Source organism: Sciurus carolinensis, chromosome 1, assembly GCF_902686445.1.
Source record: "Sciurus carolinensis chromosome 1, mSciCar1.2, whole genome shotgun sequence".
In the NCBI taxonomy this organism is placed as follows: Eukaryota; Metazoa; Chordata; class Mammalia; order Rodentia; family Sciuridae; genus Sciurus; species Sciurus carolinensis.
Window position 1 is genome coordinate 176,363,538 of NC_062213.1, and position 27,343 is coordinate 176,390,880.

The 27,343-nt window shown below is 52.4% G+C and overlaps 1 protein-coding gene across 2 annotated transcripts in view; it reads right to left on the bottom strand.

The window, feature by feature from the left end:
- Window positions 1-21,176, bottom strand: part of Ptprf (protein tyrosine phosphatase receptor type F) — an 84,285-nt gene extending 63,109 nt beyond the window's left edge. For both annotated transcript variants that reach the window (XM_047536466.1, XM_047536403.1), the window contains exons 1-3: window positions 20,984-21,176; window positions 14,461-14,540; window positions 7,559-7,694 (exon numbers count right to left, since the gene is read on the bottom strand). In XM_047536466.1, coding sequence (XP_047392422.1) covers window positions 7,559-7,649 — 91 coding nt within the window. In that variant the 5' untranslated portion in view covers window positions 7,650-7,694; window positions 14,461-14,540; window positions 20,984-21,176. The remainder of the gene's footprint in view (window positions 1-7,558; window positions 7,695-14,460; window positions 14,541-20,983) is intronic.
- Between the last annotated feature and the right edge of the window lie 6,167 nt (window positions 21,177-27,343).

Here is a 27,343-nt window from a genome sequence, read left to right on the forward strand (position 1 = left end):
AATGCTGTCCACCCTGCTTGTTCTCCATCTCAATGATGGCACCTCTATACACCCCAAGGCCTGGCCCGGAAACCGTGACTCCCCCACCCTCACCCTCACATACCAGTAGCCCCAAAGGCCCAGACATTCCAGCTCCTAAGTGTCTCTGGATGTCTTCCCAGGTGAATGCTTTCCTGTAAATCTGCCCCTCTCCACCCCACCCCCACTGGCTTGTTTAATGCCTTCCAATAGCCTAGGCAGCTCCCCGAGGTCCTCCACAGGGGCAGGGAAGAGGGAGAAAGGAAGGGGCCCAGACACCATAGTACCACACACACGTCACCCAGACACACACACCACAGGCCAACCTAAAGCCCCTATCCCTACGAATCCCACTGCCCAGCATCACAAGTCCAGAGAAACCTGACTCATTAAGATGTTGCAATGCGGGCTGGGGAGATAGCTCAGTCGGTAGAGTGCTTGCCTTGTAAGCACAAAGCCCTGGGTTCGATCCCCAGCACCCAAAAAAAAAAGATGTTGCAATGCCTTGTTAATCCTGACAGCAGATCCTTTTCCTATTAATCAGGCCAATGAACAGCTCCAGGAAGGGCTAATACCATGAGAAATGACCTTTCAAGACCACCTGCTCCATGCTCATGAACTCAGGTCTGGCTTGGACCCTGGGAGAGAAATAGACTTTCACTAAACACCCACTCTGTACCAGTTACTTTCTCTCTTTTAATCTTTCATCATTACTACCAATTCACAGGCTCAGAGAAGTCAAGTCACTTGCCCAAGGTCACCCAGCCAGTGAATGGGTACTTTTGGGACTTGTATTTCAGCCTGCATCAAAGTCCAGAACACTTGGCACAAAACCGCCCACAGGGGATAGTTGGGGGCATTGTCAAGAGCAGGTCTAGTGGAGTAGTGGGAACCAACATGAGACCAAAGAAGAAAGAGGAGTGAGTGGACGTGAGAAGTGGAGAGAAGAGCATGACTCTCTCTATATATATAGGGAAGACAGGCTGTGACAGGAAGAAAAGATGGCAGCTGGGGGAGATGCGGACCATAAATTTGGGGTTTTTTTTAACAACATGAAAGGCAATATTTAATACATGGTGGGCCTTCCATGAGAGCAGTCATCTCCCTCATTAGCATCATCAATCCTTAATGCAAGGAGGTAAGTGCATTACCATCCCCAGTTCAGTGATGGGGAGGCAGAGGCACCCATAAGCTGAGTCAGCAGATTTGGGGGCAGCCAGGGTCTGAAGAGCATTCTAACTCCTAAGCTCATCCTGGGCACCTGTGGTCTCTCTCAGGGAGGGAAACTCAGGACTCCGCTCTTGAAGACAAGAGCAGGCAAGGGAGGCTGGCTCAGAGGAGTCAAGGCAAGGTGGGTATGGGGGCAGCCCCGCTGGGAAGACACACAGCCTGAGGGGGGCCAGAGGCCACGGGGATGACCAAGGTTCCAGAACCCCTCAGTGTGTCTAGCCCACCTCCAACTGCCCTTGGAGGGAGGCTGGGGACCCTCCCAGTCTGCAGTGGTCCGCAGAGAATGTCATTGTTTGCTGCTCCTCTCAGCTAGGATCCCCTCAGGCTCCACTGGGCTGTTTCCTGCCCCCTCCTCCACAGCTCTCCACTGCCACTACTCTGGTGCAGGTGGCATCTTCCCTTGACCAGAAATCCCGCTGGCCTAACAAGCCAGCAGCCCTTCTCGGGGTCTCACCCACCCAGCTCCTCTATTCAGCAGCTAGAGAACAGCCCCAGTCCAGGACTGACCGAACACCTCCAAAGGCCTTCCACTACTCTGAGAAAACAAAACAGCAGACAAAGCCCTGCCAGGTCTGACCCAGTCACTCTTCCCAGGTCCTAGCTTTGCAGCCCCTGAGCAAGCAGTGCTCCCTATGGCCTTAGGGCTTGTGACAAGCTGCTCCTTCAGTTGAGAAACTCTTGGACTACCTCCTTACCCATTAACTCCCATTTGCCCTTCTGGTCTCAATTTAAACATCATCTCCTCAGAAAATGTTCCATCCCTCTTGTCACCCATGCCCAGTTAGCTCAGGTCCTGGTTCTAGGCTCCACTGCCCCCCACAGCACTGCCCAGTTCATGCACCTGTGTGAGGTCTTGACTTCTGCCCGTGGTGTATTATTGCTTATATGTGGGGCTATTACTCTTTTGACATTTTTGGTGAGTGTTTAATAGCTGCGTCCCTCAGATCATAACCTGGGCTGGGCAGATCCCATGCCTGTCCTGTTTCCTGCCCTGTCCCTATGTCTGTCTGACCCAGTTCCTGGCACACAGGAACTCTGAATGGGGGAGGAAGGAACAAACACATGGGGAGGGTAGAGACTGTGGCCCCTCACACACACCTGTCCTCTCTGGCAAGAGAGAACTCCCACCCCAGCTCCTGCCTCAACCTGTCTGCAACGAAACCAAAATCTGGAACCTGTTGAACCGGAATGGCCAGTGCAGCCACGAGGGAGGGGTGGGGCGGAGCCTCCTCACCAAACAAAGAGTTGAGGAGCTGAAGAAAACAGCCAGGTAGGGTCACTAGCAGCCAGGAGGGAAAGGCCTGAGACCTGTGTGAAGGCTGGACTGTGCCCAAGGCCGGGGGCCATGCAGGAGGCAGAACTATTCCCCTCCCCTGGAGGCTGGAGGGGAGCCAGGCGCCAGAGCCAGACTGGCAGGGCAGTCCCAGCCCAGTGCCGCCCTGGGGCTGGCGGGCAGGACCCTCCCTTCGTCCAGGTCTCTCCCTGCTCCCTGTCAATCTGCCTCCCCACCCCCAGGACCCTCATACAGCACTGCAGCCAAATACCAGGCCCTCCCGTCCCAGAGTCCCATTAAGACCTTGTTCACCAAAGGACCTCTGGGGAGTACAGTCAGACCATACCTCCTCACACCCTTCCCGCACTTGCTCTGTTAACCTCTCCAGCCTCACTTTACACTCAACAAGTATCTCCGAGCACCTACTGCAGGCCGTGCACTATGCTGACAGCACAGCTGGGACCCTCTGTGTCTTACCGCCCACCATCTAGGGTTGCCATGACCTGCCAAGCCCATAGGCACCTCCTTGCCTTTGGGTGTGCCTTGCCCCTTGGTGGAGTCTCACCCTGTTCCCCCTCCCCGAGGCTCTGGGAACCTGCTCTATGTTCCACAGTCTGATTTCCCATCCTAGCGTAGATCTCATCGTAGTAACTGGTCAGGTCCCAGGTAAGCAGATAAAACCAGGCTACTCCGACCACTCTGCCCTGGTGTTTGGTGAAGGTCTGAAACTCTTGAGGCTGGGTCAACAGGGTGTCATATGAACACACCAGGAATGGCTTTCTGCCAGTTACCCACTGCTGCCCAGCCTGACACCCAATCAGGGTGTGGCTCCACCACACAGGGCCATGGGCAGCACAGCCCTTGGGCAGGCGCTCTCAGGGATACGCCCTGCATCGTTCTTAGGTGCAGGGTGGAAAGAAATGACCAAAGAAAGAAACTGGCCTAGGATGGGGAGGGCACAACCCCCGGAGAGGCTGCAGGAGTCCAGTTCCAGGGACAGCCAAAATGGGCCACCTCCAAGGCTCCTCCACTGGGAGTCTGACTGCTATTTTGTGCCTTCCCTGAGGAGTACAAATACACAGCACATTGAAGGAGAAGGCAGATACAGAGCAGTAGTGAGGACAGCAAGGGCAGGGGGATTTCCTAGAGGGGTGACTTCCCAGGCCCTGAACCACCTAATGGGCTGGGGACTCTTTACTGAGCTCCTATGACTGCTCCCGATGCCCTCTGTGGGAAGCCCACTTCTGGTTCCAGGAGACATTCCTTGAGCCTCAGGTCATGGCCTTCAATAGGGGAGCACTTACTAGATGCCATGTGACCTCCTTAACCTTTCCAGGTAAGAGTGATTATTCCTATTGTGCAATAGAAAAACAGGCCCAGAGAGAGAAAGCATCCTGCCGGAAGTCCCAGAGGGCAGAGTCTAGACAGGCCACCCATAAGCACAAGGGGGAAGGCACTGCAAAACCTATGTGTAGCACCCAAAACCTATGTGTAGCACCCTGCCATTTCCAGCTTTGCAGGCTCTGGGGGAGGGAAATCACAAAGCAGACACACCCTCAGCTGTTCGCCCACCTGTATCTGCAAATCCTGCGTACCACAAGCCCCTCCAGCCATTAGGAGCTCCAGTGATTCTTAGGGCTCTATTCACACCTGGTCCCCGAACCCTGCCTCTGTGCTTTGCTGTCTGCAGTTCTCACTCTGGCTCCCATGAGCAACTCAGAGAAGCCCAGGGGCATACCTGTTCCCCACACACCCCCTTCACCTCATTATGCAATACCTGCTCTGAACAAATGCCTACTAACCCCTCTTCCAGGAAGCCTCCCATCACCTCTCCCAAGATGCTGAAGTCATTGTAACAGCACTGCCCCAACCTGCACTCCTGGTGAAACGGTCTGTTCACAAGCCCGTGCCCCCAGACCATGGGTCTTATCCAATGGCAAGACTATGGATTCTTCCCATCTTGGCACCTGGCACACATGAGGGCTTCTGCTCTTGTTCAGGACTACTTCTGGTCCAAAAAGCCTCCCCTCCCTAGAAGCCACCGAGTCCTGGACTGGGGAAGCCGCATCAAGTGGGGATCCTGCCTCCTGTGTCCATGTCTCCACTGAAGCTGACTTGGCTTCAACGCCCGGCTTCTAGGCTAACTCTTGGCAGCTGCTTCTCCACCCCACTTCCCTCCTCTCCTCTCCGAGGCCAGGCCCCCATTCATTTGTCTCGTTAAGAGGCCTATAGAAACACATTTGTCCGCTCTGCGCTTCACTGCTCTGGTCGTCAATTCTCTGGGGCACCCGCTCTACCTTCTGCAGCAGCCCTGTCTGTGTCTGGCTACTTGCCCCGAGTTGAAATCTCTCAACCTCAGCCCCAAGCCTGGCCACTGTGAGGGGACATATCCAAAAGTGAGCGCAGTTTAAGGCAGGATTCATAGGGTTGGGTTACCACAGCCCCGAGCTCGGGCTCCTGGCCCCAGGCTCTCTGCCTAGGAAGAGAACCCATATCTTGTCACTGGAACCACCCCCACCCTACTTGGCCAAGCAGGATTTCAGTTTCTTCAGCTGGTTCCTACATTCAATACCCTGGTCTCTGAGTTCTGGTCGCTAAGGAACCAGGGAAGAGAATCCTGGAAATCCTGCTCTAAAAATTGTTCCACTTGCCCTATTGGGGGGCAGAACCGTCCCACTCCTTCACTTATCCACTCTCTATATGCAAGGCCCAGAACTGAACAATGGCCTGAACTCCCAGGGCTCACAGTCTGGTGGGACAGACAGATCTGAAGCAGATTGCCATAACTACATGCTAAGAGGACAGCACAGAGAAGCAGCACACGACATGACCCAGGATCCTGAAAGGAGTGATGGCTCCAGGCCAAGCTGCAACTGGTCAGATAAAGGTCAGGGAGAGAGTGATCCAAGCAGAGGAAACAGAAGGAAGGAGGAAGGCCTGGACGCAGAGAACCTGCGAGGAACAGAGAAGCCAGCATGGCAGGGGTATGAACAAAGGGACAGTGAGGGGTGAGGTGGGCAGAGGCCTGTTTGAAAAGGTTTAAGACCCTAGACAATGCGGGAAGGGAATGAAGGAGTTCAAACTGAGAAACGACTGATGCATTTTTCCTTTTGCAACACGACTCTGACTTTGGAATGGAGAATGGATTACTAGGGAAGACACCAGAGGCAGCAAAATCATCAGGAGGCTGTTGCATGCTGAAGCCCAAGCAAGAGCTGAGGGTGGCTTGGATGAGGGCGGTAGAGAGAGAAGTGGATGCATTCCAAAGATATTCAGAAGGTAGAAGCAACTTGGTGATGGATTACATGTGGGATATGAGAGAGGGAGGAAGCTGGGAGGCAGCCCAGGTTTCTGACTTGGTGACCGGGTGGGCGGTAATGCCATTCACAGGGAGAGTGAACATGGGAAGCGGATGGAGGGTGGGAGTGAGGGGTACAGGCTGGAGCATGTTGAGTCTGAGGCAGGAGCAGGGAGGTAGTTGTTCTCCCAAGACCCATTGTTTCTCAAAGTCCAGCTGGGTATCTTCCCTCTGCCCTCTCCGATGATGAGTGTCTGAGGCGAGGTGGGGGAGTAAGCACAGTCCTTCAATGTCCAAGGGCTGCTGACCACACCTGGACCAAGCCTTTACTTCCCTGCCAACAGCGGAGTCATACCTGATGAGGTCTTCTAGCCAACCTGCCCCTGCAGGCTGGAGCTTTCCCCTACTAGCCCCAGTTAAGCCTGGAGATGCCTCCACTGACAGCTGATCTCCCACCTGACTTCCTCCTGTCTAGACCTCAAGCCCTTCTCCTCCTTGCCCAGTTCTTTCCTGGCCAGCAACTCAAGAGCTCCTGTTACCCCTCACCCTCACCTCTCTGAGAGAATGCCTGCCCCTTCCCCTTTCCCTTCTAACTCCACCCAGGGCCCAGCCTCTGAGGACAAAGGGCAGGGTGCTCCAGTGCCACCCCCCTCCAGGATCAGTTCCTGAATAATTTAATGAGCCATTAGGAGAAAGAGCCCTATGAAGCAAGGGGCAAGATCTGTGCCCAAAGATGTGGAGCGGGTAGGAGAGCCCTATGGCCTGGTGACCCACGGTTTGGCCCTGACTGCCTCTGGGCTCGGGACAGGCTGGGAGCGGCCCCTTTCCCCAGGGACCTTGGCTCCGACCTCGCCCCTCCCCCCAGCCTGCAGATTGGCTAAGCTTGCCCTGTGCTCCGCCTCCCACCAGTAACCAAGCAGTGGTAACCATGGTGACGGGGCGGGCTGCGGCCAGTCTATAGTGCCAGGCAGGGGGAAGGGCAACAGCAAGAAAGGGACCAAAGTTCAGAGCTGGACCTGGGTAACAGGGGACAGATCCCCCCCACCCACCCCCACAAACAGAGGGGTGTTGGAGCTCAGCTTCCTGCTGGTCAAGTAGCACAATCTTCCCCCAGTTTCCAGGGCTGAGGGACTTGGGGAAGGAGATGCCCTTTGCCTGGAAGGTCCCCAGTACAAAGGGGAGGCAGGATTCAGTACTTCCCCCGCCCCCCCATATGGATCCTGAGGGCCTAGCCCAGGGGAAGAGCTTGGGTGGCTCTGGCTTCTAAGCCCTCCCTGGGACCTGAGGAGACACCTGGCATCCCATTCACGCATCCACACACATTCCCTATCTGCTGGCTGTCCTCACCTTCTATACTGACTCCAGATAGAACTCATGCTGCACCTTCTACACACATCTGCCATGGTGGACATGACACATGCCTGGGCACATCACACAAAGACCACATGAATATAGGACATGTTTTGCCCCAGCCCCATAAAATAGGGCCACTCTTAGACACACCCCACCCCGTGGTGCATAAGGGACACATGCACTCCATAGGATGCTCCTAGGAAGCAGCGGGGCCAGGTATATCTTACAGGTTCTCCAAGCAGGGGTCTCTCTCTAGGACAGAGGGTCTAGAGGGCTATCTGGCCATCCTTTTCTCCTAGAAGCTGGTACTGTCTCATACCAGAGACCTGCTAGGAGGAATGTCACCTTTCATCCTGGAGATCTGCACCTGAAGGGGTCAGACTTACTGTCGCCATGGGCACCTGCCACCAAACCAAGCATCACCAGCACGGGTACAAGGGGCACCATCATCCTCCCTGGGGTTGGCTCAGGGGCCATCCAGGGCTCTAGCTCCACAGCCAGCTGCAACCCAGGACAATCCACCTATATGGAGAGAAAGGCAGAGCCAGTTAGCTGGTATCCACCAATGTCCCTACTATCCACCCATGCTGCCTCCTGGTCCCCACTCATCCTCACTGTCCATCCATAGCTGAGTTCACAGATCCAGCTTGGACTGTGTGATGACCACCCAGGCTCCTCCCTGAAACCCCAGTGCTGACAAGGATAACCCATCAGTCATGCTGTAGGGGGAGTGCAGAAGGGTGGGGCATTCTTTAAACCTAAGTAGGGTGAATAGGAGATACTGAGACTGAAGGATGTATAGGGATCTTGAGCTTCCAACTCAACCGAATAAGGGGACAGGGAAATGAGATCAGAGAGACACTGGCGGGGAACACAAAGACTGAACAAAGACAAGGCAGTAAGACAGGGAATGGTGAAGAGCTAGGCAGACCCACACAGGCTGGGGATATCCTGTTGCCTGTCCTCTCCCCAGCAGGGAGGGAGGCAGGAGGCAAGAGGCCGGACCCCCACATGCTGAGCATAGGCCCCAGAACACAGACTTGTTAGCAGTAGACAGCTCCAGGTATCAGAGGCTTGCAGCCAAAGCCACAACCCGTCAGGGCTCGCCAGGACTGCTCCTGACAAGCTGCAGCTGCCCTGCCTGGCCACCCTCATTCTACCTTATTCCCATGGCACCTTCCCACTCCAAAGAGAAACCACAGGGGGCCTTTAGTGGCCAGGGATGGGGGTACGAGACCCCAAGATTTAACCCCCATACCTCCTCTTCCTTTGCCCCAGAAGCACAAAGCAGATGAGAGTGGAGAGAGTGGGGGCTGCGCTGGGACTGGCCGACTGTGGCCAGGCCTTTGCTCACCGCCTGGGTGCCCTCCCCACTCTGTAGGCACCTGTGTAAAGGCTTCCTTGAGGCCACACCATCTCTGAAGACAACCTGTTTTTGATCCTCAGCCCTGGTGGTGAGTTCCCAAGGGTCTCTCTCCCACGTGCAGCGATGCCTACCAGACCTGCTCACGCACCTTGCCCTGGGCAGGGGCTGCTATATGGTCAGTCAGACCTTCATTAACCCTCTGAAAAGCCAACAGGGTATAATGGGGGAGTGAGAGGCAGTGAACACGCCTTGGGGCCCCACAGTGGTACCCATGGACTCTGGTGGAGGGACCATGGTCAGACCCATGTCTGCAACTTACAATGTAAGAAAACTGGCAAGGTGACAGAGCAAGTGAACAGGAGGTACAGGGTTCAAAGAACTTGAACTCTTCCTAGAACTTGAACCCTTGTCTTGACTAGGGCAGTCAAAACGTCAGAAGGCAGTATTCAAGCAAAGGTACTTAAAGCAGGTAAGACTGTGACGATGGGATAACACAAAGGGAAAGGAAGGGGAGAGATAAACCCTGTCCCAGAATCTCACCAAAACTGAGAGGAGCTGAGCAGCAAAAGCAATAAAGTTGAAGGGGGGATCACGGGTGTCCAGCCCCATTTATACCAAGTGGGAGATTCTACTCAGAGATCACAGAGCCCAGGTGGCTGAGACCACATGATACTCTGCAAAACTAAGTTGAGATGGAGGTCACACATCACCAAGGCCCTCTCTGGGCTTGGTCATAACAGCACTGTAGCACCATGTACAGCCAACAGTAGAATCCAAATTCCCAGCAGACATCAAGTAGTGAACTGCCTAGCCAGGTCATCATGGGACAGTTTCCTGATATGTACCCTGGCTTCAGTACAGATACCAAGGGTTTACAACTCAAAAGTGTATTGCACCAAAGGACAGGTGTAGAGGAGCCTTGGACAGGCACAGGCATCATGAGGTGTGACAATGCAAAAGTCAGAGGCTAACTCCCAGGCACAAGCATTTCAGGCCATGTAACCCCCGAGTAGACACCAAAGGGACATAACCTCTAGCACAAGTATTGAGGCATATCTCCCTGGTACAGAAATGAAGCTGAACATGACAGACACTGCAGGGTAACAATGGACATCAGTTATCATGGGATGGAACTCCTAATACAATTATCAGTGAAGTTTAATCCCCTGCAACTAGCTGTCTTGGTGTAGCAATCACAGCACTGGATACTCAGGTGGAGACATCATGGAAGTAGACGTCTGGTCCAGACATCATGTGGGCATTTGCAGAGGGTACAGACATCTGAGATGTCTGGATAAGGACACTGCAGGGGTGTGGCTCCCTGTTACAGACACCATGATGGCAGTCATCCCCTGGCACCTATATTAGAGAGGCATGAGGCTCCACCCGTACAGCCATCATGGGGTATTATTCCCAGAACAGACATTGATGTGGTATAATCCTGGGTGAGATTCAGGCCATGGGTTTTAGAGAACCTGAGTCTCTGGTAGCTCCATCCCCAATGTGGAAAGACAAGCGGCCCTTACTTGGGGTCTCAGAGACCCCCTGTGCATCTGAACCAGGGTGCTCAGAACACTGTTCAAATCCCCAAAATGGGACTGACAAAGGCGGGAAAAGTGAAATCAAAGGTATTTCCTCTCTAAAGAGCTTCTCCCAGTGGTCCATGGGCACAGGGACATAGATACCCAGAGATGGTGAGACTCAAGGGACACACAAACCACACACATTCTCAGGGTTGTCAGAACCAAGGCCTGCCCCTAAGCAGCTCCCAGCATGAGCAAACTGCTCCTGTCCCCAGACTCTGAACCCAGAGCCTGTCCAGTGTGAGGCAGTTCAGGCTGCTCCCAGCTCTAGGGCCTCCCTCATCCGAGCAGAGCAGCCCTGCATCCCCCGCCTGGTCTTGGGCTTGGTTCTGGTTACCTGCAGGGAGAAGGTGGGAGGGAAACAGGACTGCGAGTAGCCTTGCTGGGCCACTGAGAACCTCGTGCACCCAATGCAGCAGCGCTCAGAGCAGGGTGTCCACTTCACCAGCACAGCTTTCAACAACTCAGATAAAAACAAGGCCCAAACCCTTGGGCACTCAAGCACATCTGTGAACTACACTGTGGACCATCAGTTCTACCACACTGACATACTTGGGCAGGAAAACAATTACATGCCCTGTGATATTATAGAATATAATTGGATGCAATTTTTCTACATTCAGAATGGTTTTAATATATCTTTTTTCTTTGCTACATCAGTGTAAAGCTGCCAACTGCCCTTTCTTAGGAAGTACTGTCCTTTATTCTCAAATTTTGTCCTTGGTGCTAAAATGTCCTTTCTTGTACAAAATGATGGGGATAGCAGATAGCAGTTGTTTTTTTGTAATGTCCTTACTTAGCAAAATAAAAAATTGCCAACCAATTTGGTTGTCCGGCCCCCAGTACTTTTGGAAACAGTACTGGTTTATGAAACCAAAGCGCCTGGAATTATGGCTCTGAGGGAAAAGGAGGAAGGAGACACTATGCCAAGTCACGGGACTCATAGTCAGACGTCACGGAAAATACATGTTACACAGAGGCCATGTCACTTCCATGTGGTCCACCCTAACACCCCAGCCCTGCCAGCCCCAGAGGGGGCCCGAGGGACCATGTGATGCCAGGATGGAGGGGATCCTGGCTGGAGAACAGCTGGGATCATTCCTGAGGCCCCCTCATGAATATGCAAACAGATTGATTTGCCTCCCTTGGGCACGTGTTTTATTCACAAATATTAATTAGTCTCCAAATGCCACCTGTTCGTACATCCTTTCCCACCCCTCCTTCCCAGGCCAGGACCCTGGCTCCCAGGAAGCTGGGGCCCAGAAATGGACATAGACAAAGGAGGGGTATCCAGGGCCCCACAGAGTGGCCGGCCAAGGGGAGAGGCCAGCACATGGGCAATGAGGCATACTCATTGGGCAGGGAGAGCTGGGAGCCGTTCATCTTCTAACCAGTGACGGGCAGCTAACCGAGCCCTTTTGTCATGTCCTGGACAGTTCACCGCGTGGCACTGCAGCAGCGGCCGCGGAGGCGGAAACAGGCCTGTTACACTGGGAAGGGAAAACCAACATGTTTCCAACTCTTACCAAACCAACCGCTGGATTATGACAGGAATAAATCTGTCTCAGTCACGACCCCTGCCCCATGGAAGGGGGGAACAGCAGGAGGCCAGGACTGCCTTCGCTCCTCTAGTCAATGGTGGCCAGAATCCGTGAGTACAGCCAGGAATAGTCCCTGCCCCGTGGGTACTGGGGCTCCCCCAGCTGCACTGAAGACCCCTACCTTCTTGAGGCCCTCAGCTTGTCTCTTGCAGCCCTCAGCTGCTCTGGGGAGTGAAGGGAGTGATCAGGAGGATTTGAATCTCTGGGGTGGCAAAGGGGTCCAACAGAGGCGACTTCCTACAGCTACAGCTCCTTTCCTCTGAGGACCGCTTGGATTAATGCTCCCCAACTCTGCTGCCTCCTGGCCTCTGTACTTACTGTCCTCTCTACTAGAAAAGATGCCCTTCTGCCCTAGCCACACACTCCCCTCCAGAACTCAGTTCAAGTCACCATCATTGTAAATTTTCCCCAACTGATCTCCCTGGTTCTCCAGATTTGTATAACAGGGTGAATGCAGCAAGAAGTATAGACCAACCCAGAGTGACTCTGCCCCCATGAGACATTAGGCAAGGTCTGGAGACATTTTTATTGTCAAGGCTAAGGGTGGGTCCGGAGCTGTGGCTCATGCCTGTAATCCCAGCAGTTAGGGAGGCTGAGGTAAGAGGATCATCAGTTCAAAGCCAGCCTCAACAACTTAGCAAGGCCCTAAGCAACTCAGCAAGACTCTTGTCTCTAGATAAAATATTTTTTAAAAAGGGCTGGTAGGGGCTGTGACTGTGGCTGTGGCTCAGTGGTGGAGCACTTGCCTGGCACACGTGAAGCACTGAATTAGATCTTCAGCACCACATATAAATAAATATATAAAATAGAGGTACTGTGTCCATACACAACTAAAAAAAAATATATAAATATGCATATATGAAAGGGCTGGGGATGTGACTCAGAGGTTAAGTGCCCCTGAGTTCAATCACCTGTACAAAAACAAAACAAAACAAAACAAAAAACTAAGAGTGGGGTATGTTACTTGCATCTAATGGGAAAAAACCCCAGTATGCTGCTAGACATTCTACAATAGCAGGCCAGACCCCACAACTAAGAATTATTTGGTCCGAAATGTCAACAACGATGAGGGTTGAGAAGTCCTGATATAGATGGCAAACTCCTTTGCTGATTCAGCCTAGGGCCTGACCTGGCCCCTTGCTTCAGAACCCAGTTCCCTAAGAGTACCCACCCTAAGCTTGCAGACCCAAGGCAGCGCCCACCTGGCTTAACTCTGTATTAGCTGATTCCTGGGCCCAAGATCTCAGAGCATCTTTCCGTACTCCCCAAATGAGTCAAGGCCTCTAAATTTCAAGCCCTAAAGCTCACCCACCTCCTCTTCTCCAGATAAGGCACCAGCAAGTGGCCTCTCCAGAGCACAGAAGGTTCCCCTTTCAGATGCTTCTACTGGTGACACTGTTTTTAGTCAGGTCATATTTTCAGGTAGGTCCCATCATTTGAGGATGGGCAGGTAAAGGACACACAGTAACCCTATTCCCACTCTCCCCCCTTACCATGCCCATCTTGCCAAGCAAGTACACCCAAGAAGTACACTTCCTCCCCCACCTGGGTCAGACCCATCTCCTCCACGCCTTCTTTGTTCCGTCACCCATCCAGAACTTGCTCGTTGGGCAGGATGCTGATCAAGAGGCTTTGGCTCTGCCTTCACAGAACTTTTGGAGGGTGAACTAGCCCATCAAGCTCTGGGTTCAGAACAGCCAACCAGAACTCACCTTCCCTCAATCCCCTTCCTCCTCCTAGGCCCCTAATCTCTTGGACAACGCTATCATCTACCTCATCACCCAGGCCAGCAAGTCCTCCCCCAATGCTCTCTCTTCTCAACCCACATATCCAACTTGTCAGTAAGTCTGAATCTGCCCGGCCTCTATCCCAACTACCTCCACCTCTTCGGTGGGCTTCCAGCCTCTGGCCTCTGGTCGCTCCTTTCCAACCCAACCAGCACACAAGCCAATGCCACCTCAAAAAAATACAAACTTGATCATACGTTTCTGCTTTATCTCATGGCAGGCACTCAGTCATTGTTCCATGAATGAATGAATGAATGGGCAGGTAAATGGATAGATGGATGCATGGATATTGCTCCTCTGCTTAAGAACTTTTAGTGCCTCCATGCCACCCTCAGGAAAAAACCTAGTCTTCAGCCTGATATCCAAGGCCCATCATGCTGATTCCAGGCTAATTCTCCAAACTCATTCCCTGCAACTCCAGTCCATCTCTCTCTGTTTCTCACAGGAAGAAAGGAGGAGACCTCAACGACATAAGGAGAGACATGCCCCAGATCTTACACTGGGTGCCCTGCTCCTTTGGATACAACCTTCAGTTGACAGGCAGTCTTTTCTACAGAAACACGATGAACAAAGCAGCAGATAGATACTAGTGTAAGTCCCAGGACGATACCCGGAAGTCTGTTTCACACCCACAGCAGGTGAAGAGCTACATATCATTCCCCACCCACCTCCATCATATATTCTAGCCAGAAACTCCTTGACACCTCCCCTCCCCCATGCCCCATATTCAGTACTCCATCATGTCCTGTCTACCTCCCTAAATAACATACAAATCCCTTCTCTCAGTGCTCATCACCACCTTCCTGGTTCAGGTCTCCACTATTTCTCAGACACATGCACAATAAACATGTTATGCCCCTCTCTGACCACCTTTCCATGGCCTTACTGCTCAGCTGGCCCACAGGACCCTTCTGCACCCCTGCTTCTGGTCACATTTTGGGGCACACTCACCAGGTCTTTGCTTGCTTACACCAGTCACTCTTGCTGGACAATCAGCACTGAGGGCAGGGCACGGGGGCCTCCGCGCCTTCCTGGACAGAAAGGATAAGAAAACATCAAGAATTTCATCATAGCAGAACATGTATTGACACAGACATTCAAAATGTGCTGTTTATGCAGGGGGGAAGAAAAGCAGGTTACAGAACTACTGGTGTAGGACCATCCCCATATAGTAAAAAATGCTCAGTTTTTACTTTACTCTCTCTCATTCACTTAATACTCCCTGAGCACCTACTATGTGCCAGGCATTCTTCTACATGTCTGTGAGCAACACAGATCAAGTCCCTGAACTTGACAGAATCATGTCCAAATTCCTCAACACCATCCTGGGGTTGTGCAGTCACCAGCCGACTTCCGCAGTCCCACCTATCAGTGCTCCCCTCCCACCAGCTAGCCACAGAACTTTCTCTTCTGATCCTCAAATGTATCATATTTTTTTCCTGACTCCCAGGCTTGCCCATGCTGCATGCCACTGCTTTGAAGAGCTACCTATGGTTCTTCTGGCCAGTTACCCCTTGGGTTTCAAATCCAATGGAACTTTCTCAGGGAGGCCTTCCATGATGTCCCAGACTATGTGCCTGGGCCTGCCTTGGAACAGTGACCACAAATGTGATTATTTATTTACTTATACAATTATTGAGTCAATACCCTAAGCTCAGTAAGAGCATGAGCCATATCTGCCTGGCTTGGTTCCACATCCCCAGCACCCAGCAGGGAGCCTGGCACATAGTAGGTGCTTAGTCAACACATGTTGAATGAGTAGATGACTGCATGAATGAGTTCAGAGAAAATAGCCCAGCCTGGAGGAACACACCCCAGCCTACATGCCAGTCTTCAAAGAAGCTTCAGGAGCAATATTTATTTTTGACTTTTTGCTTCTCTGTAATTTTTAAAATGAAGGTGTGCCCCTGGATGCCTCCTCCGCTGGCACACACACAGCGACAGAGCCCAGCCTCTTCCTTCTAGAACCATTACTGAGCCCCCACCAGCGTGGGTGCCATCCCAGGGTGGGCAGGGGTCGGTCACGCCCACATCATCTCATTGCCACCTCCCCACAGCTTAGCTCTTGGGCTCATCTGGTATGCACTCCACACAGGCTGCACCTTGTGGCAGGCTTCTCAGCCTCACCTCCCTACTCACACAAGCCTGCCATCCACCTGGGCCCCTCCCCAAACCAATACACAGGAAACACAGTGGTCACAGGGGACAAGCACAACCTCACCGGCCCCAGACTAACCCTCACCACTAACCTAAGGACCTCTTCACATGGGAACTGTCCTCATTTGAGACTGCCCACCTCTGGTAAAACAGGGGAGTCTTCTCTAGCTGAAGGCCATCCTGACTGACTCAAAACAGGCCTCACCAACCCAGCCTTGAAAGACACCCCCCACATCCCACCAGAACCAATGACCCTGCACTTTAGGATGCCCACGTGCTTCCCTCCCCCAGTCCATTGTGTTTCTTCACAACATTTCCAGTGGCTGCTGTTCCCAGCACATAGGCTGCCAGGCGGGTCTAGCCAGACAAACTAGCTTCCGTTTCCTAAACTCAAAGGCCCGTTTGTCTGGAGATGCCTGCCAGGCTTCAAGGTGCCTATGTGAAGTTGTTGGCTCTGCCATTTCTCAGGAACCCTGGGCAGAGGGGCAGTGTCCAAGGCACAGAACAGGGAAAGGTTCCCAAGATGCCCAGCACTGCTGCCACACCCACTGCCACATCAGGAACACTGGGTTTTGGGCTTAGAGACTGAGACAGGCCCTACGTGTAAGAAAGAGACATGCACCCCAAATGGCCAAGAGGTAGGTCTCAAAACAGACTAAATGTATCTTGCAAAAACCCTGAGGCACACAGAACAGTACCCAGGCAGGATTCTAGAACAATCCAAACAGTATCTTGGATCATATCAGTCAAGATCAAACAGCTCTGAAACAACCCAGATGGGCTATCAAGTCACACCTCATAATCACCAACAACAGCACCCAGAAACGCTTTAGACCCACACTGGGTCAGAACCCTGAAATCAGGACAAGCACTTAAGTTCAGAACAGCACCTACATGAACTACTCCTAGAAGGCCAACTAGAAAGCTACTGTAAAAGGGCCTAACTCCTACAGGACCCAAGTCAGGAATCACACATGCTGGCGCCCGGAAAGGGTTTAACTGGCAGTCATGACCATAATCAGGTAAGAAGGCCCAGGGCACCAACTCAGCAGCGCTGTCTGCCATTTGCCAGGTCTCAGACCTGGCCCAGCACGGGGACCAGGAGCAGGTTGAAATCTAGAGCACAGATGTGGCTTGGAGCAGCCCCCAGGCAGACCCTGGGGTGGCACCAGGAAAGTCTCCAGAAACAGCAGCTAAAACACAGTCAAGAAGCTAAAAGCAGAGTTCTCAGACCCAGAGGTTGAGAATACAGAGATCTGGCACATTGGATCTTGGAGGCAAAGGAAGGAAGAAAGAACCTCAGGAGGTACCCAGTACGGGTGGGAGGAAATAGGGAACTAAACTTCCAGAGGCTGCCTCTTCTCAGAATTCCCTACCACCCCAACATGAGATCTTGTCTGCAGGGCTGTACCTTTAGCCTTCTCACAGCTGCCCACCTGAAGGTCAAATACACTTAAGAAACACACAGAATCCCATATACAGTGATGAGGACAAGGGACAGGGGCAACCCCCTGCTAGCCCCAGATCGGAAGTGAAGCTGTTGGTGGGCAGGTGCCCTAACCTTTGCAGTGCATGTTTTTCAAGGCGACCCTGCTGATGCTGATGGGAGGGGGTCTGCACGGCTCCTGTTGAGGATGGTCACATTAACGACGGCTACCACTGAGCACCAGTACTCACCAGATGCCAGGTCCGGTTTTAAGTACTTGATGCATATTAACTTTAATCCTCCCAACAACCCTATGAGGCATGGAATCTTATTATACCCATTTGACAAGTGAGGAAACTGGTTCAAAGACGTTAAGCAAGTTGCTCAAGGACATGTCAAATTCCAGTGCTTCAAAACGAAAGTCTGAGCTCTACACCACTGTTTGTGGCTGTCTTTTCTTGCTGAGCATGATTCCTCGTACTCTCATGTCCCTTTTGGTTCTCCTTTGATGGGCCACACTGCTCTTCCAAACTGTACCCTCATACTCAACCCCTGTTTAGAGTCTCCCCAACCCCTACTGAATCCCAAATACTCCAAGTAACCCAAGGCAACATGTCCAACCCTGAGTTCATCATAGTTCATCATCCATCCCTGGAATCTGCCTCTCCTCCTCAGGTTCCTAGCTCGGTGGTGCTTCAGATGCTCCAGAGCCTTCAGCAAAGCTCCACCCAGCTACTCCTGGGAACCTGGGCTCCTTCATTTTCCTCACCCCCCACACCCATAAATCATCCTGTTCTGACAAGTGAAGTCCCATGCTACCACCCTATCCAGGCCACTGTCCTCTCATCTGACCTTACTACAACATCCTTCTCACTGAGCATGCTGTCTCCATTCACTTTCTATAGTCATAGCAACATCTTTCAGAAAAATTAATCCAATGTAACATGTTCTACACCCTCCACCTAAGCTTTAAACCTTTGGTGTCTCCCCTATGTTCTCAGAGTGAAGTCACAGGTGCCTTGCAGGGTATTCAAGACCCTCTGTGATGTGGTGTACCTCTGAATACCCCACAAGTGAACTCTTGTACTCATACTGGTTTTTTTCTTCTACCTGTAATGCCCCTTCTCCCTTCTTCAACTGGTAAACTCCTATTCATTCCTCTAAACCCAATTCAGATTGCCCCTTCCTTGTATCCTCTGGCTCACAACTCACCCTGACCTCTTCCCCACCTCATGCTGAACTCTGCCAACCTTCTAACTTCAGCTCACAATTGCACTTGCTGTAGATGAGCAGATGCCTCAACCTCAGAGGCTCCTAAGGAGAAGGCTGCCTCTCCTACACAGCTGTTAGTCCCACAGGAAGCAAGACAACCTTGCTGAAAGTTCCAGTGTCTGGCACACGGTCAGCAATCAATAACAGGTTACTGAAATGCTTTTGCATTCCCAGAAAGTGACTGCCACTGCTGATGACACACTGCCACACAGTTCCCTTGGCTACTCACGGTCCTCCACCTGGGGACTCTCAAAACCAACTCCCACAGTTAGGACTGCTGGTAGAAGACCATTGGGCTCACAAATTGCCAGGGTCAGTATTTTGCTGCACATCAATGCAAATCCCAAGAAAAGATTTTTAACTAGTTTACCCTTGCTGTAGTCTGCTCCAGCAGCACCCACATCCACCCTCCTTCTCCCTTCAGAAGCAATATACACACCAGTAATCAGTACATACAAGGCTAGAGAGAAGGGAGGGAGGCCAGAAGCTACAAAGGAAGGAAAGAAATGAGGAATTACATTAAAACAATTCCTTTTTTAAAGGAGAGAAAGAAGGAAGAGAAATTGAAAAAAATATATAAAACCATAAAGACATCTCACATGAGACAGAAACTGAACAAGCAAAAACGTGCAAAAAAAGTGCATGTGCCAGAAAGCGTAAGACTGTGTGCATATGCACAGGTGGACTGTGAGTGTGCAAGCACAGCAGAATTCTGAGCACTGGCTGGCTTGAGGCCTCAGTCTGCAGGAGTGAGGGCAAGCAGGTAAGTGAATGTGGGGTACGCCAGGGAGGCTGAGAGTGGGAGAGAAGGCAAGATAGAGAAGTGCCTGGGGAGTGTGGTGAGCCCAGGCAGAGAATGTGGGGACTGTGTAAGGGGAATTACACCTGCTCCTTTTTGAAGCCCTATGCTCATTCACATAATCAGTTAAAAACAAGAATTTTCACTCTCTAAAGCAAAAGTTCATAAGGAGCCAAACATGAAATTTCCTTAGAATTCTATCAGAACTCTCCTATGCATCCTGTCATCCCTGACGCCTCCCAAAGGATCCCTGGCCAGATCCCCCCAACTAGAACCACCATCCACATTCTTTTCCAGGCCTCCCTCCCACTGCCCTTCCCTGTATTCTCATGCCAGATCCAGCGCCAGGTCACTCAAGGATCCTGCCCTGTCCCTTCAGAAGCCAAAGTGGGGCCTTAGTCACCATCATTCAGCAGTCCAGCCTCCACCATCCTGTCCTGTTGTTCCCCAGAGAATCCCCTAGCACTGGCAGCCTCCTTCACATTTCACAGCTCAGGCAGGTACAGCTCCCAGCCCCCACCAGCTCCAACTCAGGGGCCCAGCACTGGGGGGATTGAAATGGGGAGAAGGGCCAGCCCCTCCCCCTCCCAGGGGTGGAAGAACCAGAGGGGCAGCATTCCAGAGAAGTGGGGGAGGGGGCCTAGCAGAGGGGTACAGAGACACCAAGAGACCAGTGAGAGACATCAGGCAGAGACCCAGGAAGAGGGGGGCGTGCAGAGAGACTCTGGCCGAGAGATCAGAGGTTCAGGGAGAGAGAACCGAGGGATCTCGGTAGAGAGAACTGGGAGACCCCAGCAGAGAGAGCAGAAAAAGAACAGGAAGACCCGGGCAGAGAGAACGGGGAGACCCCGGCAGAAAGAACAGGTAGACCCAGAGTGAACAAGGGAGATACAAGAGAAAGAGGGAGATCCAACGAGGGAGAACAGAGACCCAGGGAAAGAGAACGGTGACACCCAGAAAGAGACCCAGGAAGGGAGATGGGAGCCGGCTGGAGACCCTGGGACTGCAGGGGGTGAGACTGAGAGGCAGTGACACAGGAAGCTGAGACTAAGACGGCGGGCACAGCGACTGGGGATCGGGCACACCGGGACGGGACAGGACGCAGGGCGGCGACTGAGTGAACTTTCGGAGCAGGTCCGAGTGGACACGTCCTCACGGGACAAGTCGCTCAAGGCCTCCAGGGCGGTGCATGGGGTGGGGGTGGGTACCGCCCGCCGCCGCCCCTCCCCAGCCCGCGCTCGCGACCGAGGGGGGTGGGCGCTCCAAACTCGCGCCCGGCGCATCCCGGGACCGCACGTGCGCCGGGGCTGCGAGCGAGACTCGGACGCGTCGGCTGCGGATCCCCCGCCGGCTGGGAGGGGGCGCCGGTGCGGCGGGGGCGGGGGCGCGGCCTGGACCCGCCCGGAGCTGGGGCTGGTGGGAGGCTGAGGGCCGCCCCCGGAGCGCGTCCGCGCTGGAGGGTGGGGGACCAGGCGGGACCAAAGAGGGGGAGCCAAACGCAAAAGGGAAACTTTGCACTGGGGGGGCGCGGGCTGCGGCTCAGGTGCGGCGGGAGGGAGGGGGAGGGCAGAGAGCTCGCTAGCCGCCGCGGTGGGGGGCGCGTCTGCCGCGGGGTAAACGCGGGGAGGAGCCGCCAGGCTTCGGGGGGGCTTAGCAGAGACTGCGGGCGCGGCAGGTGGGGGCGCGGCCCGGCCTCAGCGGCGCCCCCCAGCCCCCCGGGACCACCTCCAGCTCCGCTGGGTGGACGCGGAGGGAGGGCGGGTTAGTGGGCAAGGAATGGGCGCGGAGTGGACTGGAGGGGGGCTCCGGGGGTCACTCACCGCCTATCCAGGGGCCGTCGGTCCGCATGTCCCCCCCAAGCCGCTGAGGCCGCCGCTCCCGCTCCTCTGCTGCCGCCGCCGCCACCACCACCACCTGGTTCTGCTCCCGCCACCGCCGCCTGAGCTGGAGCCGGAGCCCGAGCCGGAGCCGGAGCTGGAGCCGGAGCCGCCGCCTCTGCCGCCGCCTCTGCCGCCGCCGCCACCGCTCCCGCCGCTCCCGCGCCAGCTCCAGCCGCGCGCCCCTGCTCGCGCCCGCGCCCGCGCCCCTGCCGTGCGCGCTCCCGCACCGCCCCTCCCCTCGTGCACTCTCGCTCGGAGAGCCACGGAGCCGAGTAGGCCCAGCGAGGCCACAACCTAACACCAAGTCTAAATCGACCGAACACCGATATTGAACCTGCACCCCCAAAATGAGCATGGACAATCCCAAACTCAGATACTAAATCCAGATGCTTCTACTGACTCCCAAATCCTAATATGAACCTAACACTACTCTAGCACCCCATTTCTTCCCCACACTGATCTGAACATAATACTGAGCTCAGACCCACCCTTAAAACCTATTATTGAGTTCAGACCTCTAAATCTGCCCTAAAATTGGCACAAATATGATCTGAGTCCCCATACTATATTTGATCCCAAATACCATGTGGGAGGTGGGGTACTGGGATTGAACCCAGGGGCACTCTACAACTGAGCTACATCCCCCAACCTTTTCATTTATTATTTTGAGAGGGGTTCTCAATAAACTGCCCAGGCTGGCGAAGGAACTTCCTTTCCTCCTGCCTCCGCCTGCTGGAGTAGCTTGGATTATAGGTGTGCACCACTGTATGGAGCTCCCAAATACTGAGTTGGTCCATCAATCCTTTTATTACTTATTACTTTAAGCTTATTACCTGTCCTAAGCTTAAAATGATACTGGCACCAACCCTGGACCCTAAATGGATTCCAGTACCAACGCTGAGCCTGCTGTCCCTAAAAGAACCCTAAAGTCCCATAGCTACCTTGCTCTGGATCCCAATGCTCTCTTCTGAACCCCAAGCCTTCAATGAAACTCTTCCATTCCTAGGTTAACACCAACATACTTTCTAAATTGGGATTCTCAATTTCAGTTCCCAAATTGGGATTTGACCTCAAACCCTAACCATTTTTGCAAACATTTAGAACCCTAACCTGACCCAACTCTTTTTATAATAGTCTTGGAAACCAAGATTGGACTGACTTTGCAGAAACTACGCAAGACCCTTTATCCCCACATTCGCCCTCTCTTTCTCTGATGTGATTTCAGCCCTAACTGGAGGCTGACCAACACCCCAGATATTTCTAGTTCCAACTGGTACAAATCGGTCCCTGTATTTAAGACAATAATACCCTGAAAGATGATATAGCCGTTGGTTGTGAATTTCTGATTTCTTATTCCAAACTCTAATGCTAACCCATAAACTTCTGGGCTACACCAGTAACCCACTTGAAGATTTAGTCCAAGTCCTAATGCACATAGGAACTTGGTAAGCTCTGAACCAAGAGCCAGTCTTGGCACCAAAGCCCCTGCTTCAGGCCTCCACCCCAGTCTGTGAGCCCACTACTTAAAGCCACAGCAGTCCTTACCTATCCCCCACTAACCCCACCCCTGCCCTAGTTAAATTTCACCATGAACCCTGGGGAAGTCAGGTGAAACCCTCTGTAAGGTTTCTGGTCTTCTGTAGGGCCTTTCTGATACCCCTATGAGTTTGGAGTCAGATGAAAAATAAAACAAGGTTGCCCTTAACCTTGTTTTTGAGGCACCTGGGTTCTGGAATTGCAGTGGTAATATGCAGAGCAAGGGTTTAGGGATCTGGGCTGAGGGATCAAGTTTTGATTATTACCTAAATTCACTGCCTGCTTTTGTCCTGGTCTTGGATTCAGAAACAGTGCTTGTGCGCCCCCTGGTGTATGAGGAGGGGATGGGACTGGCTCCAGTAATTCTGGGCAATTGGCCCAGATGACAAACAGGTCAAAAATGAATACTCCCAGTCAGTGGTTTTTCACCCATTGGTAATTTTAATGTGCTGCGGGGAAGCTGTTGCAACTTTTATGCATCTTTAGGCATTTTTTGCCTGTTTTTCAGAACTTTGAGGGTTCTGCCACCCCCCAGTTTTAAAAAAGTATACTTTTCAAATTATGCCTGTTCATTGCTGACTTATGAAAACAGTCCTTCTCCCTGGCTTCACCGGCCCACACTGTCCTCACTGACTACTTTCTCTGATTCCATTACCATCTCCTTTTCTGCACTGTTGCTCTGTCCTATGCCTTCCCTATCCCTGCTCTGCCCTCTTCCCATGGACCTCAACCACGACCAACCACACACTGATGACTCCCACATCTCTACCTCCAGCCAGGCCTCTCTTTTGAGCTCCAGATCCATATAATAAAAGCTTTCTCAATACCACTTCCTGGATGTCTCTCAAGTAACAGACTTTACATCTCTCCCTCTCCAGGTCTAATCCCCTTCATCTCAGGCAAGAGAAGTCATTCAGTCATGGGGCTAGAAAGAAACCTTCTCTCAAGTACCCCTATCCAATCAGTCAACAGTCCTGCAAACTTTGAGAAACAGAAGGAGGCCGAAGCCCATATGGCTCCATGAGGTACACATGCAGACAAAGACAGAGTTTCTGACTTGAATTTCAGTCCATGCAAAACCATACTGGTCAGAAACTCTCTTGAATATTATCAAACAATGATGCTCCTTGAAACTTGTTCTACTTGAATGGGTTTTGGTACCTTGGAACCAACTCTGTTTAGAGAACCATTACTTCCTCCAGGAAGCCATCTTTAACCCTTGGGTTGGGTTAGGAACTTGCCCACCACAGTTCTAAACCCTGGGTATCACTACCATCTGTATCCGTGACTGTCTTCCCTACTTATAGACTGTGGGTTCCTTGCTGGCAGAAGAAACAAGTCTGGCTCATCCACTGCCATATTCCAGAGGCCAGAATAGGTCACAAAATAGGTGCATGATACATATTTGTTAAAGGAATGAAAAGATATATTTCCCCTTCTGTGCTCAAGGAACCATCAAGATGAGGAAAGAGCACTGTGATTAAGCCTTAGAGTGCATCCACACTCCGTCTTCTATAGGCCTGGAAGAGGGGTTTGTGTTGTCTTCTGATCCATGTGCTTGCTAGCCTGGGCCTCTGGGTCTGAAGCTCTGACAACCCCATCACTCTGCGCAATGCTGCTGGCCACTGCTGGCCAAATGAGCACAGCACTTGGCAGGTAGGCGGGCAGGACCCCTGCACTCCTCTGGCTGAAGTGGGCAGCCCCACTCTCTGCTGTGCTAACCAGCTCTTGCTCTGAGCCCCACAGGGTTTCTCAGAATCTCAACCCATTGTTCTCCAGGCCCCTGCTGACCTATCTTTCAGTCCCTGTGTGGCAAGGTGTATGTAAAGGCAGGGCAGAAGAATGCCTCTGAGCCTCCTGCTCAGATCTCAGCCTGTACTGGACACAGAACTAGACACAAACTCAAGGGAATGAAACCAGACTTAGGCCCTGGGGCCACATGAGAATCTGGGGTGGCTAAGCCTAGGAGAACTTGATAGCTCATGGAGTGGAGCCGGTGCTCTGTCCAGATTGCCGAACTCTGAACACAGGGTCCATGTGAGGCTGCCCTGCTGTCCTGCTCCTGGGCCTGGCGGGGAGGGATGTCCTTGTGCTCATCTGTGAAGGCCAAGCAGTGCCATGTGGTAGCTCTGTGTCTGCTGTGTTCCAGCCGCAGGGTATGGGGCGAGGAGGGAGCCAGATGTCAGTTCCCACTCACTGTTCACCCTTTGTCCAGGGTCTGGGCCCACCGGACACTCTTCTCAAACTCATGATGTCCGTACATCTCCTGATCATCTTTAGTTGGCCTAAATCAAATTAATTTCAGCTTGATGCCCCACCCACCGGATCAGCAGGATTTCCACATCACTCACAGCTCTCCCTTCCCCTCCCACAAAAAGTCCAAGAACTCAAGGGGTTTGCACAGCCCCAAAGAGGGTCACTCTGTGTTCCCTAAACTTGCAGGGAAAGACAAGTATTTTTCAGGCCACTGCTGCTTTTGTAGATATTAGCCATCACTGCCATGGGACTTCCACCATTTGTCCTCCATCTGTAAGTCCTCCCTTGTCCAGACTGGTCACTGGGAAAAGGATCCTCTGCCCCTTCCATTCCAGATGTTCTCTCTCTCTCTCTCTTTCTCCAATCAAACTTGTGATCCTCCTACCTCAGCCTCCCTAGTCACTGGTATTATAGGCACTGGGTTCAAGACTCTTTTAAGGGAGTCTTCCATAGACCCCCAAAGTGTAAGCCCTTATCCCTTGGCATTTTTAATAACACATAGTCATTTTCCAGGCTGTTCACTTGTCCCTCTTCTCCATCTGGACAGTCAACTCCTAAGGACCCAGAGATGTCCTTCAGCTCTCAGAAAGAACTCAGACACCAGAGATATCCTTCAGCTATCAGAAAGAGCTCAGACACCAGAACCACACACAAACTATTTACCATCGCAGGTATGGGGTGGGAAAAAAAAAGGATAAGGCCTTAGAACACGAAAGTCTGGCTAAAGCCTTTCATGCCTTCCTGATGAATCACTGTGGGAGGGGTGAGTTGGAGCTAATTTCTCAAAAGAACTTGCTGATGATGACCTCACCTTGGGCTTCTCTGAGGAAACAGAAGCCACCACAGCAGGATTCCCTTATCTCCTCACTACCAATTCTGCAAAGCCGCCCACGCCTGCTCCTTCCTCCCCATCTCCATCCTGGTTGCAAGGAGGATGGACCCCAGCATGGAGTAGAGGCTGATGCCCCTGTGCTGAGGATGCTCTGGGTCATCCAGGACTTTGCACCTGTCCCCCATCCACTGCATCCTCTTTGCTACGTCATTCCCATCTGTTCATAGTCATGTTCAAGTTTCTCCCACCTAAACAAAAATCCCCTCCCTGGAGCCCATACCCCCTCCGGAGTGGGAGAGACTTGAGCACTTCTCTGTTCTCCTTCCCAACAACCCCCAAAGCTGTTCCTGCATGGTGCCTTCATTAGTCCATCTCTCGATCATTTCTCAGCCCACTACAATCCAGCTTTTGGACCAACACTCCACTAAATTGCTCTTGACATAATGACTGTTTACCTCCGTTTTTGCCAAATCCAATTGCCATGCCTCTGTGTTCAGCCTAGTGCACTTCCCAGTGGCCTTATCTACTTCCTGCCATTAGCCTGCAATGCCCATGCAGACGGACCAGCTCCTTGACCTCCTCATCACAATGGTCATCTCCTGCAGTCACCTGAGCCCCTTTCTTATCACTGCACACTGAGCCTCGTCCTCATCCCCAACTGTATCTCTTCTGCTGCACCTTGCTCACTCTACCCCCATTCTCTCATCAGCCTCTCTCTGATGACCTCTTTACGTTCTCCTAATGCATCAACTCTCTCCTTCCTTCACTTTCCTCCATGTCCAACTTAGGTAGCAAGGCTCAACGCCTTTTTTTTTTTTTTTCAGAGCTGAAGATTGAACTCAGGGACTCACATACTAGGCAAATCCTCCACCAGTTATACTCCCAGCCCCAAGGCTTAACCCTTTAATAAACACTCTTGTCACTACCCTAAGTCCCTTTGCCTCTCTACCTTTTTTATCATCTCTGTTTGGCAAAAATCCAACTCAAAAATGAGCCCTTCTGTCTGCCTTCTCATGCCCCTGCTCAAATAACCAAGTGACTCCACAGGTCACAGTCAAGCAACCAAGTGACTCCACTGATCCATTTGGAAGCAATGACTGTGAGTTAAGCACGTGCACATCTAGCTTGGTGGGAGGCAGGAACTCCAGGTACACACATAAAAGGCCACACCCACTTGGTAAGAGCCAGGCCATAGAGGGTCAGCTTCTTTTGGAAGCAGCAAATATTACCCTGAGACTGCTTATGTCTCTGGAGACCCTAGCCCTGTGTGGAAAGTGGGGTGGAGACCAGGGAGTTCCAGGCAATGCAAGCAGCAAGACCGAGAAGTGGAGTTGGGGTTCTGGCTAGGAGCTAAGAACTGCCTGGGTGCATATCATGGGTTGTCAAGGGTTCCAACATGCTGCCCACACTACCCAGCACCTCTGGTTAGACCAGACTGTAGGGGATGACCCAGCATTGAGAGAAATATGGACCTGGTTCTGAATAATACCTTTGTCTAAGCCTCAGTTTCCTCTTCTGTAAAAGGGGATAATAATTACTTTGCAGGATCATAAGAATGACTTGCAATCAGAGCCTGGCACATTGTAGGTCCTTGAAAATAGAAACTATGTGATGATTATTAGAATTAGCATAATCAAGCGTCTCATAGCACTGGTTTGAAAAGGCATTTAAAAGCT